General features: G+C 44.5%; 4 protein-coding genes across 6 annotated transcripts; 3 read left to right on the top strand and 1 right to left on the bottom strand.

Annotated features, from left to right (window-relative positions):
- The first annotated feature begins 68 nt into the window (after positions 1-68).
- Atg12 (Autophagy-related 12) lies at positions 69-1,194 on the top strand. Its single transcript, XM_026815805.1, has 4 exons — positions 69-219; positions 313-590; positions 683-819; positions 886-1,194. The coding sequence occupies exons 2-4, from the start codon at positions 419-421 to the stop codon at positions 1,006-1,008; spliced, it is 432 nt and encodes a 143-aa protein (XP_026671606.1). The 5' UTR covers positions 69-219; positions 313-418; the 3' UTR covers positions 1,009-1,194.
- On the top strand, positions 935-12,041 carry LOC108627728 (putative inorganic phosphate cotransporter). Of its 3 annotated transcripts, none has more exons than XM_026815801.1 (4): positions 935-1,021; positions 9,170-9,417; positions 10,126-11,023; positions 11,100-12,041. In XM_026815801.1, the coding sequence occupies exons 2-4, from the start codon at positions 9,205-9,207 to the stop codon at positions 11,435-11,437; spliced, it is 1,449 nt and encodes a 482-aa protein (XP_026671602.1). In that variant the 5' UTR covers positions 935-1,021; positions 9,170-9,204; the 3' UTR covers positions 11,438-12,041. The 3 variants fall into 3 exon arrangements, with proteins under 3 accessions (XP_026671602.1, XP_026671600.1, XP_017884611.1); XM_026815799.1 differs by lacking the exon at positions 935-1,021 and adding an exon at positions 5,281-5,367; XM_018029122.2 differs by lacking the exon at positions 935-1,021 and adding an exon at positions 5,538-7,048.
- On the bottom strand, positions 1,218-4,205 carry LOC108627606 (cilia- and flagella-associated protein 52). Its single transcript, XM_018028915.2, has 10 exons — positions 4,132-4,205; positions 3,529-3,728; positions 3,277-3,454; positions 2,942-3,191; positions 2,624-2,876; positions 2,378-2,550; positions 2,162-2,307; positions 1,944-2,089; positions 1,727-1,878; positions 1,218-1,652 (listed from the first exon to the last, which is right to left on the bottom strand). The coding sequence occupies exons 1-10, from the start codon at positions 4,175-4,177 to the stop codon at positions 1,241-1,243; spliced, it is 1,956 nt and encodes a 651-aa protein (XP_017884404.1). The 5' UTR covers positions 4,178-4,205; the 3' UTR covers positions 1,218-1,240.
- Det (baculoviral IAP repeat containing deterin) lies at positions 4,515-5,468 on the top strand. Its single transcript, XM_026815804.1, has 4 exons — positions 4,515-4,622; positions 4,741-4,941; positions 5,052-5,172; positions 5,253-5,468. The coding sequence occupies exons 1-4, from the start codon at positions 4,606-4,608 to the stop codon at positions 5,358-5,360; spliced, it is 447 nt and encodes a 148-aa protein (XP_026671605.1). The 5' UTR covers positions 4,515-4,605; the 3' UTR covers positions 5,361-5,468.
- Positions 12,042-12,064: the final 23 nt, after the last annotated feature.

Raw genomic sequence — 12,064 nt, 5'->3', positions numbered from 1 at the left:
TGCATCCTGTAGCTGATTGTTATAATTATACGATTTTATAAATTATGATTGCCATGTGATACTTTCAGTGTCGTGAAGTTGCCATCATGGATCGTAACCGTAATGAAGAGTGTCCTGATTTGTTTACAGAATCGTAGGTTAGAGTTCGTTCAAGTGATCGTTGCGAATCTCATTGACAGTTGATTGACAATTCACGAGTTTACGACGAACGTTTTCAGTGTATGTATTCAGTATGTATATATGAACGTTTGTATGTGTTCACCAACGTAAACGAGATATTCTCTTAATTACTGTTGTTAAAAATCGATGCAGGACGCGGTACTTCGCCCATCGTCTGTTGCACAGTCATTTTAAATACTGTTTCGTTGACTACAATAATATTCAGTTCGTATGGGCATAAACATTTAATACGAAAGCAATGTCCGACAAGGAGGTCAACGAAAATCCCGCTATTGAAATTGGTGGCAAGTCAGACGAAATTGGTGAAAGTTCAACGAACGAAGAAGCGCCTGCTAGTCTCGAGACAATTCCCTCGGAAGCACAGTCGACCCGTAACGGAGTTCAATCTGTCGCCAAGGAGAAAGCAAAAAGTACGATTGTTCGTTTACAAGAAAGAAAGCCGGTCCAAAGTGCAGAGCTGAGAAGTTTCGCAGAGAATAAGAAAAGTTTGTTAATGTTCCAGTTGATATTTTGCTAAAAGCGACCGGGAATGCACCGATAATGAAGCAGAAGAAATGGTCCGTCAGTCAGGATCATTGCATCGGTCGAATCTCAGATTTTGTTAGAAGGTATCTCAAGTTAGATGCTAATGAGAAATTGGTAAGTTCAATGAATAGAAAGTTGCTGGTTCCAACATCAGTGGCTCAAGCACATTTTCTTTGCTAGTTCCTCTATGTGAATCAAACGTTCGCACCTGCACCGGATCAAATAGTAAAGAATCTGTACGACTGTTACGGTGCAGATGGAAAATTGATACTTCATTACTGCAAGAGCCAAGCCTGGGGATAAGCATCGACTCTGAGTACGTGTATACTTCTATATATTATAAATGTACATAGACATTACAAAGATTTATATCCTATACTATTATATATAATATATAAGTGTCGTTGATCGGTTCAATTTCAAATTGAATCTTGGCTAATCAAATAAATAAGGTTTAATTTAATAAACTTGGGCAAGTTCGCCTTAGGAGTTCCACTGTGTTCGTGCGTCATAGCAGAGTTTCTCTCGAACGTTATCACGACGCGTTCGTAGTCGACGTTTCCGAAAACGGGTATTTCCAAATCATGACGGCACCGTCCGCGCTCACTGTAACGATAGATTTTCCATTCGGAGAGAACGCGCTGGCGGTAACAGCGGCAGCGTGTGAAAGACCTACGCGGACAGTGCTCGCAGTACGATATTCCCATAGTTTCACGATATTATCATCCGATCCGGTGAGAAAATAATTTCCGTCGCAACTGAAATTGATCGTGTTCAATCTGCCAGAGACTGAACCCTCAACCTCCCGAACCCACGAGCCGTCTATGGTCTCCCAGTATGCCACTTTCCCATCCGTGCCGCAAGTTAAAATCTGTACGCCGCTGGGCACGAAACACGTTGCCATGTACATCGTATTTCCACTCAGCATGAACTTCCTCGTTAAATTTCTGAATGAGAATAGCTTTTAAGTTATCGCAGGCGCCACGATTAAATTCCAACGTTTCCGAGACTCAATGTTTACCTCAAATCCCACATTATGCACGTGCCGTCCTTACTGGAACTGATCACACTCTTGTTATCAGGTGAAACGTGCAACGACGTTATCGCACCCCTGTGCTCTTTCATCACTTTCAGTAGATGACGTATCTCGGTTACTGCGTTCCATACTCGCACCTGAGCCAACGCGTGTACCAAGTTTATTAACTTATACAAAGTCATTACATGTTTTGTACGAGTACCTGCCCCTCGCAGCCACCAGTGATGAGTTTGCAGTCGTCGTTTGTAATCGTAACGACCGAGACGGATTTCGTGTGAGCGCTATTGATCTCGAACAGCAGCTTTCCTCCGTTCAAAGCGAAACCTCTTACTGTCCCGTCGTTCCAGGCTTCCTCCGAGTAGATCGAACGACGATTTCAGTCATAACAAATAATGATAGATACTCGCTCGAAACACTCACCGGATATTATAGATCCTTTCGAATCGAAACATATACTGGAACAGGAAAAATTTGGTACGGTGATCCTGAGCAGTTCTTTCTGATTGTCCAGCTTCCATATTCGTATGTCATTTTTACCGGTCGTCGCGAATATCTCTGAACAGTCCCTGTGAAATTGATTCGCCACGGTAAAATCATGGCAACAGAGGAGTAAACCCCTTGGAGCGAAAGATTTACCTCGGAAATGCCAAATCGTATATTGTACTGGTATGACAAGTGATTATCAAACGCAAGCGAAAGGTGGCCAAATGAATTTCATAGATCTCGCTTAGAGTAGTTCCTACGAGTATAAAGTCATTTTTAAACCGGACCATCGATGTCGCCGGAGCGCACACGTCCGCTGTACGGAGCTGTAAAGACATACATATTTATTTATACATATTCGTACACTATATCCTGGTCTTCGTGTTCTGTCGTACTTACTGTCACTATAACTGGTACAGTCAGCGACTGTTTCGTTTTATTTGCGGTACGCGGTGGTTCTTTCGCTATTTCAATTAATTCGATCGTCGCATCACCAGCACCGACGATCAACTTTTCTTTCTCTAAGAGCAACAGATTTTTTACGCCGCCCGCGTATACTTCTACGTCGTTCCCGTTCGTCTTTCCCACGTGCTTCGGTATCTTCGTGTAACAACCGACCATGACCGGGCATTTGTCATCTTCGACGTTGAATCTACGCGAGAAGACAACGAGATGTTAATTGCGAGTCGGAAAAAAGGGATTCGTCGATCGAACGACCTTGCTTTTATAATGTCGCCAGACGTCGTTCCGCAATAAATATTTTCGTCCTTTTCATCGATGACCACGCAGTTGATCGAACGCTTGATCTTCCCGAGTTTCGCGTCCGTCCCGTAGATCTTTCGATCTTTCGTACTCGTGCGCCATAATCTCAAATTTCCATCGCCAGCGGTGACAAAAGCCGTCGGGGAGATGTTCGTTCGCGCGACAATCAAAACGTCCCCGCAAGCTTCGCTCGCGGCAAGAGTACCTACGATGTGAACGCTACTAGTACGGGCTGAACTTGATTTCTTAGTTTCAATGATAATCGATGAAACGAAACCGAAGTAACGCACCGCACAGCGGCGTTTCGTTCTCAATGTCCCAGAGTATCACGCGACCGTCGTCCCTACCACCGAGACTGATCAGATATTGCCCGTTCTGCGTAAAGCACACGGCTTCGACTCTGACTTTATGCAATTCGTACTTAGACTTCATTTTACGCTCCTGGTAGTCCCATATTATGACCATTGCCTGTGTAAGTGGATCGTTTGAATGAAAGAAGAACGGGATGTAACACTAGTGTTCTTTCACTTTGAGAGAATCACCTTGAAACCATGATGTGTCACTTGACCAGAAGCTATCAAGTCTCCGGAGGGTGAAATGCATACTGCGGACACCGCATTTTTGTGGCCAGTGAGGAAGGTCTGTTCGCCGGACTTTATATTTTTTATGGTGACTTTGTTCCCCGTTGCGTGTATAATGTGTTCTCCATCGGGATGTACATGTAAACCATTCCTTACGAGACCTAAATTCAATTTCAGCTTTGAGTTTGTACGATGACGCGTCTAGAAGATCTGCTTGTCGCAAACGAAACTTTCTCGGAATAAGCGTAACGTTCCTGTTCAATCAAGACTCTTTTCTATCCTCGAGCAAATGAAAGTATCGCTTCATCCACCGCGCGTTTTGCAACAATTCTTTTGGAACGGAAGAGATAGGTAATAGCTATACAAAATCGCAGTTTATTATTAGTCATAAGACTAATCGAAAATTTAGACGATCCCGTTCGAGTCCTGCTAAATTATATACCGCGGTTTTCTCCACGTACAAGTGACGCACACTCCCGCGCGTTACAAGCATCTTTCAGATCTTCTCGTGTATCAAATTTTTCTGTGAATGCGTATAAAATCCGCAGACTATCGAATACTAACCGTCGAAGGCTATCACGCCAAGTAATTCAAGATATTGCAAGTCCATAATGAAAAGTTCTACGATATGCAACGACTCGAACTGACTTTCGTTACGATCAATTATACAAACTCTTCTTGACAGAGTAAGAATTTCGTCGTCATGGTAATCGTACGGGCGTGGACAATAGCAGATATTACGATAGGTTTCGATGAGGTGAGAGATCAATCAATGAATCGGGGGAGTTGGGTTAAAAAAAGTTTATTTGTGATTTTCAATTTTCCTTTTCGCGGCGTTTTTGTCGACAGTGATTGACAGCGTTTGAATCGTTGTTATCGATCGCCGGTAATGATTAATGAATGAAATGCCAACATAGAGGGCAGGATGATACGTTTGTTTCAATTTTCGTACGTTGCGCGAGACGCGGGTTTTGCTATTCCGATCCGGTGTTTGTCCGTTTTTCAAACAGGACGTTATAACAATTGTTTCATCAATCAATGATGGAGATATTACCGTAAGCAATTCAGGAAATTAGCTCACTCGAATCTAGACAAATTTATTATTCGCGATGAATCGAATCTGTCGCGAGCAACTGTGGGTCATAACCATAGAAGTCGTTCCTTTTGTTTTAGAGAGCCCGATTCGATGTTTTGGAAAACCGCTAGATTGAAAACTTTTGATAATTGGCCGTTTCGATCTTCTGATAATTGTAACGCAGAATTAATGGCCGCTGCTGGGTTTTTCGCGGTAGGTGGTAGAGAGGAACCTGATCTGGTCCAGTGTTTCATTTGCGCGAAACAACTCGACGGCTGGGATGCCGAGGATGATCCATGGTACAAATTCTAATATCCTTCGATTCTTTCATCCTAATCGCAGTTCGCTGTGTGCGTAACAAAAATTTGCTCTTGGTCGAAATCAGGATTTGTCTGTATTTGGTTTCTAGGACCGAACATGCGAGACATCAGTCAGACTGTTCGTTCGTGATGTTAGGAAAATCGGACGAGAGTTTGTGGACAGTGAACGATCTGTTCGATTTGTTAAAAAAATTTATAGTGAAGGAATGCGTGAGTAGTCTATCGTCGTTATCTCTGATTCTGTTGAACTAGAATCGTAAACATAACAAGATCCTGTGTGAATTCTACAGACACACGAATTGGACCAGTCCATGGCTGTGGCAAAACGAGAGAGTGAGGAACTGATGCGCAAAATACCTCAAATTTACATGGAATTAAGAAAAGGGCGCAAAGATTAGAGCCAAGGTACATTCAACGGTCTTACCCGCGACCGAATCCGAGTCCGCACAATTAATAGTTCATCTTATTTTTTTTATTCTTTTTAAATAAAATTCGGCTGCAACGAATTATTTTCATCTTTCTTCGTTCATTTACGATGTTTCTCGTGTTGCAAATTAGACGTCATATTACAGGCGTTAAAAAAAGAGATAATCAGTCGTCTGATAATTATCTAAGATTAGCAGACAATCAAGTGAAGTATGGGAGAAAAAGTAACGATATCGCGGACAGGCAATTTACGCTGATACTTCTCGTGAAACTTGATGATTTTATCGTGACGACACTTTTAATTCCACGGTATTAGAGGTACGATCGATTCATTATCATTAATCTGGCGCGTCGTGATATCGGGAGCGAAGGTGGTTTAATTGTTTATAGCGATTGTTTTCATGCTCGATACTGCAAAAGTTTTACCGTGTGTCAACACGTTCTCGACGAAAGTTGAGTCAAGCGTCACGACAACAATTATATTCATACTTGAATATTAAGCCAGCCAGTAGCTACATTGTAGAAATATTGATACTTCCTGGAAGTTAGTCTTTAATATTCGTTGTGCGCGAGATATAAGGGCCGGCCGGTAGGCTGTTCGAAAGAAGGTACGCGACAGAAAGATAGCGGCGAATGATCGTAAACAGGGTATGAAATATTTCGTCTATTTATACCAGTGATGAAATTTAACACGGAGATACCGCGATGGTCTTAAGATTCTTCAGTACTGTGAAATCGCGATTTTACCTTCAAATGTAAGTAGGCAATATCTTTTGTAGATATCGTCTGCGGTAAAACGAGGATGTTCCGCGTTGCACTTTCCTCGCGTTCTTCTAACGAGAGTAAGGGTCGCGGTAATCGTTCACCGCATCGATTATGATCTTCCTAGGATCACCGACCGCTTTGTTAGGATTTAAACCTACTTTTACGTACTTTGATAAGAGATCACGTACGTGCCTCGTGTAGGATAATAATTGTGAAACGAGCAAGAAAAAAGCTCTTACGGAAAAACGTTTGTTCTTTTAATAGGAATGAGCAATTTTTCACGAACGGTGTGTGGTTTCGTATGCGAGTTTCTCAGAAAAGTTTTCTCCTCTTCTTTCTACTTTTTTTTAAATCGATCTTTTCGATCGGAGGTACGCGGTCGAGATCTCTTTTGCTCTTGTAACTGTTCATCGAACGCTCATGGTGTACAAACACGGATTATCAAAAATAGGTGCATAATACGCGACGCGTTATCATTCCCCTCCAACCATCGGTCGTACTCTTCCCTACGCCAACTTTTACCAACCCGCTCGGCGTCTTATCCACAGTTTCCTTTCCCTTTTTGCGTTTAGTGAGGAACACGTGTACGAGTATAAAATGAATTCGCGCGGTGCGGATTGATTCAGTTAATCGGAACATGCGGCTGCGGTACACGGGTACCGGTTTCTGTCCATAACATCTCGTGATTTTCGTGTTAAGAGACTTGTCCCGTGGCTCGTGCCGACAGTAGTACATGTTCACGTACTCAACGAGCTGAACTCAGAGAACGTATGAATTTCACTCGGCTCCGAACGACGTGATACCAAACGATTTATGCTCCACTTCGCGTTGCATTAGACACGGAGAACATAATTGAATTTCGTTTACAAAATGCTGTCGTCCTGGAAAGTATGCTGTAAGTACCGCTCGCGTCCTTTAACAATGATTAACGAAGCGTCGTTTCTGTTTTAATTCGCGTTTGCTTGGGAGATTTACAGATGTTTGCGGGCTATCGATCAAGATAATTTACTATTTTAACAAATTCACATGAAACTCCGCACCTTCTCCGTTTCATTATTAATTCGATCTTACGAAGAGAATCTTTTAGAGCGCGTATAATAGTAATCGTTTTGTTAAGAACGATTTAGTGGAACTTAAGCATAAGCTCATCGTTACCACGATTTTATTGGATGTTTGCACAGGGTGTTTAAAGAACGTTTACGAGTCGTCGTTGAAGATTAGTGTACGTCTCGGCACTGTTAACTTAAATATCAGTGGAACGCCGATTTTACTTTGCGCAATTAGTAATCGGGTGTTTCGTAAGATAGAAAACGGTAAAACACGCTGGTATAATAGATTAATCAAATCGATTACAATGAAGGTAAAATTACGTAAACGTCGTTGAATAACGCATTATGCGGCGACGATTAATTGTATTTGAATTTGATCGCGTTTGGATAATTCTATCTTCCCACAATTTATTAAACGTAGTTGAACAAACGATTAATGGAATTGTCGGAGATCCGCGAGACACCGATGGACACATCGCCACGCACGCTTTTTTCTTAATCGGCGAAACGTTGTTGCTTAAAGTTAAACGATTGCAGATTATACAATACGTTGACGCGGACGACGAGTTATGTATAATTTATTCCATAGTTCGTCGTAATTACGTCGAGGGATTCGTGTCCGTGAGTGGAATTTTTTTTAACGTTTATCGAGAATACCTGAAATATTTCCGTGCAGGGAACAAAAAACATGATTTGTCCTCGAAAGAAACGAACCAAAGCAAATGCAATGCGACGCGATGCAAACCGCGGAACGGTGGAAGGATAAAAAAAATCGTATTCGCGGACTCGAAACGTTCCACGTGCATAACGTGTGTAACAAAAATGCGATCACGGGTTCCGGTTAATAAAGGGAGATATTCCGATGTGTTCGCAAACGGCGCGAGGCTCGACGAGTTCCCCGGGACGGATAATAAACAAATAATTGGGCTCCGTAAAACGGGATTACTCTAGTTAAGAGCACGTAATTTTGTATCCGTCTATTAACAGAATCGAGTAAATCCCGTAATTCCTCTCTCGTTATCTTCGTGCCGAATCTCGTCTACATTCTGCCTCTCGATATCATCGACGCACCGCGATATTGTTGGTAGTTTTTTCGGCTCCTCGTGTTTGGATTTCCCGTACATTGTTCAGAGATAAGATAAACTCGCTGATGATGCGTGTCTAACTGAATTTCAACGTAACGATAATCTTATGCGATCGTTTGTTTATAGTCGATCGATCGATCGATCTTTTCCATGACCAGCTAACACACACCTCCTTCATCTTTTATCACCGATCTTCACGAATCATCGCACGGTATCGTATAATGCTCATCCGCTTTTTTCATCTCGTTTTACCCTCGCGCCTCGACGGACTCCTTATCTTCCGACTTTTAATCGGACGAAGTTCCGAAGATCCATCGATCAAGCGAAGAAACGTTTGTCTCGCCTATTTCTTCGCCTATTTGACAAGATTTGGTCTGACGACGAGTAGAGTAGTTCGGTCACGACGACGGGCCGATCGGAGGAAGTTAGGATCGATTCTCTACGAATTACAATGAAACCATTGTAAACCGTATCACGGATTATCGTCACGGGTGTCGAATGCGTTTGACCTCTCGCTTCAAGGATTCATTTGGTCTTCGAACTCTTTTCGTCTCGCGCGCGCGTTCCTCGCCCCGCCGTTAAATTTTGTCAGTTCGGTGGTTGCCGCCGTCTTACCTCCTTAGCGAGCGGCAGGATGAAATTGAAACGATACTTAAACCGAAGTGGCGGTGATACGTGCGAGGAATCTGACCTTTACCCAGTTAAGTCCGTTCGGCTCGTTAGACAGCTGCCAATAGGGGAAAGCCTCTGCAGCTAATCGTCATTCCTTCCGCGCCGTTGACCTCGGAACTTTCTTCGCGACAGCCACGACCGTCAGCCCGTTCTCGTCAATGCGTACCGTCACAGATGCATACGTAAACGACGCTTATGATTGATCCGTAGGTGGAAGAGTACCGCAACGATGGGTGTTCGCGATAATGGGTTTTTTGGCAGTGTTCAACGCTTACGCGATGAGGGTTTGTCTCTCGATCACGATCACCGAGATGGTGGTGCCACGGAAACCAGAGGATGGAATCCATCCCGACGATATTTGTCATGCTTCGGCGATCACGTCGCTTGGGCACGTCGATCATAAACCCGTGATCAGATCGTCAACTGCGACACAATATAATTGGGATCCGTTCACGCAGGTAAAAGGAGATCGTGTCTCCAGAACGACACACTCTCGCGGTGCGTTCTTATGATACGGACAGACATCGTTCGCGTTCCGATGATCCCGATTCGGAATATTAAAAAAATGCTTATTTGATAAGTTTTAAAAATTGAAAGATCCCTGGAATCGCGAACGATCGTCGGTTTACGTAATTAGGGTACTCGAAAGAACGCGCTGGTATTATATAACATTCATCCGACGATAAAAGTCTCGGTCTAGTTGCAAAAATGAAATTAACCGCCGTTTAACACGCGGCTTCGGTCGCTGACGCTTCTCGACAGATAAAGGATCCTTGTGACTGCCGCTTATTTTTGTCTGCACAACAAGCACGTTTTTGCACATTAACACCTCGACGGTTCGTTATTCCCCGAGCGAAATTCCAGATTCCTTTTTATAAATTCACCGCCGCCGCCGCCGTCGCGTTACGAAAGCACGCGGATAATGAATAGATAGCTATCGAGAGATTTTACAAACGTGCGAGGAAAATTTTCCTCTCGCGCCCGCAATATTATGAGGTGCAAACTTTTCCCTGTCCCCGATACTCACGAGCCGTTTAAATGAAATAAATTTTCCACGAACGACGACGCGTACGAGTCAGCACTTAGCCCATTGCGGTTAAACGTCGGTTCCTTCGTTCGTCGTCGATTAATGTTTGCAGATTCAATTTTTAACGTTTTCCCTGTAGGGTATAATTCTATCGTCGTTCTACTGGGGTTACGTGGTGACGCATCTGCCCGGTGGGATGCTGTCCGAGAAGTTCGGCGGAAAGTATTCCCTCGGCCTGGGTATCTTGGCGACCGCGGTGTTCACGCTCCTCACGCCGCTGGTCGTAGAGTTCGGAGATTCAACGGGGCTGATCATTCTACGCGTGTTAATGGGTCTCTGCGAGGGTACCACGTACCCGGCGTTGAACGCGATGCTCGCGCAATGGACACCGCCGCAGGAGAGGTCGGTGATCGGTTCGCTGGTGTTCGCCGGCGCCCAGCTCGGCACGGTGTTCGCTAACTCCTTGTCCGGCGTCATACTCACCTACTCGCCAATGGGATGGCCGGCCGTGTTCTACGTGTACGGCAGCATCGGGGTTCTATGGTTCTTGGTATGGCAGATAATGTGTTATAACAATCCGGACGTGCATCCGTTCATTTCCGACAGAGAAAAGAAGTTCCTCCAGGAGACAATGCATGAGCATACGCATAAGAAACCGCCGTCGGTGCCATGGCGGCACATGATCAAATCCGTGCCGCTCTGGGCGTTGATCGCCGCGCAGATTGGCCACGATTGGGGTTTCTTCACCCTGGTGAACGATCTCCCTAAATACATGAGCAACGTGCTCAAGTATTCAATCAAAGACAACGGATTTTTGTCTGCGTTGCCTTATCTGACCATGTGGATCTGTAGCGTGATAACGTCTTGCCTGGCCGATTGGATGATCACCGCCGGCGTGATGTCGCGTACGAACGTGCGGAAATTGGGCACGACTATTGCCTCATTGGGACCGGGTGCTTTCGTCATCGGCGCGTCTTACGCCGAATGCGACAGAGCGACCGTCGTCATCATGTTCACGGTCGGCACAACTCTAATGGGTACGTGTATAGACAGTTGGAAATAAGGAAGCGCGGAATCGATCGCTAATTGCTTATCTCGTTATTCTCCTCCCAGGGACGTTTTATCCAGGGATGAAGGTGAATGCTCTCGACCTCAGTCCGAACTATTCCGGTACTCTGATGGCCGTCGTAAACGGAATAGGCGCGTTTACCGGCATCGTGACGCCGTACATTGTCGCCGTGTTGGCCAAGGACGAGACCCTTTACCAATGGAGGCTCGTGTTTTGGATAGTTTTCGGGGTCTTCATCGTGACCAACGTGATCTTCATCTTGTTCGCGAGCGGAGAGGTCCAATATTGGAACGATCCCGAATTCGTTCGAAGGGACAGGCAAGAGAGGCGAGCGAGGATCGAGTCCGAGAAGAAACAGAAACTCGAGAAGCCCGTTCCATAAGCAGATCGAAATGTATTACCTTCCGATAATTTCCATATTGTGATTTCGTGCAACAATCGGCAGGTGCGTTCTCTTTATGACATCAGCCGAGCACGTGCGAGATATACACGACGAATTACGCGAGTAGTTGATCGACTTGCGATATGAGAATTTTCACGACTATCTCATTACACTCGTTGAATGACACGAGTGCAAAAGTATTTTACCGTACGCGCGTTCGTCGGATGTATTACTCAACGATTGTGTTTCCTTATCCTCGTACTTTACGTCTAGTCCAAATGCGAAACGGGAATTACGCGACGAACATCGTTACAATTCCGTCTCTTTAATCGGACACACGTTATCGAGCGAGAATGAAAAAAGAAATGCACATTCCGCTGACAGAGACGTGTTCTCGCGACTAACGAGATTCACAATCAGTGTACCTGAAAATGCATACATGTACTTTTTTGCTGCGCGCGTTTGGAATGTATAACGGCGGCGGCGGCATCTCATTCTCTTCCATTCGACGTGTGGAGGACGAAGGAGGTAAACGTATATACGTGTATGTTTAGTTAGAATAAAGTGCGTGCGTATACGCCTGCACGTGTGCGTTGTAACATAACGATCCGGGCATACAATTATTTC

The sequence above is a fragment of the Ceratina calcarata genome, unplaced genomic scaffold (genome assembly GCF_001652005.2).
Source record: "Ceratina calcarata isolate Rehan_Ccalc_2016 unplaced genomic scaffold, ASM165200v1 scaffold48.2, whole genome shotgun sequence".
Lineage (NCBI taxonomy): Eukaryota > Metazoa > Arthropoda > Insecta > Hymenoptera > Apidae > Ceratina > Ceratina calcarata.
Note: the sequence above shows the minus strand (reverse complement) of the source record. Positions and strands in the feature narration are given on the sequence as shown.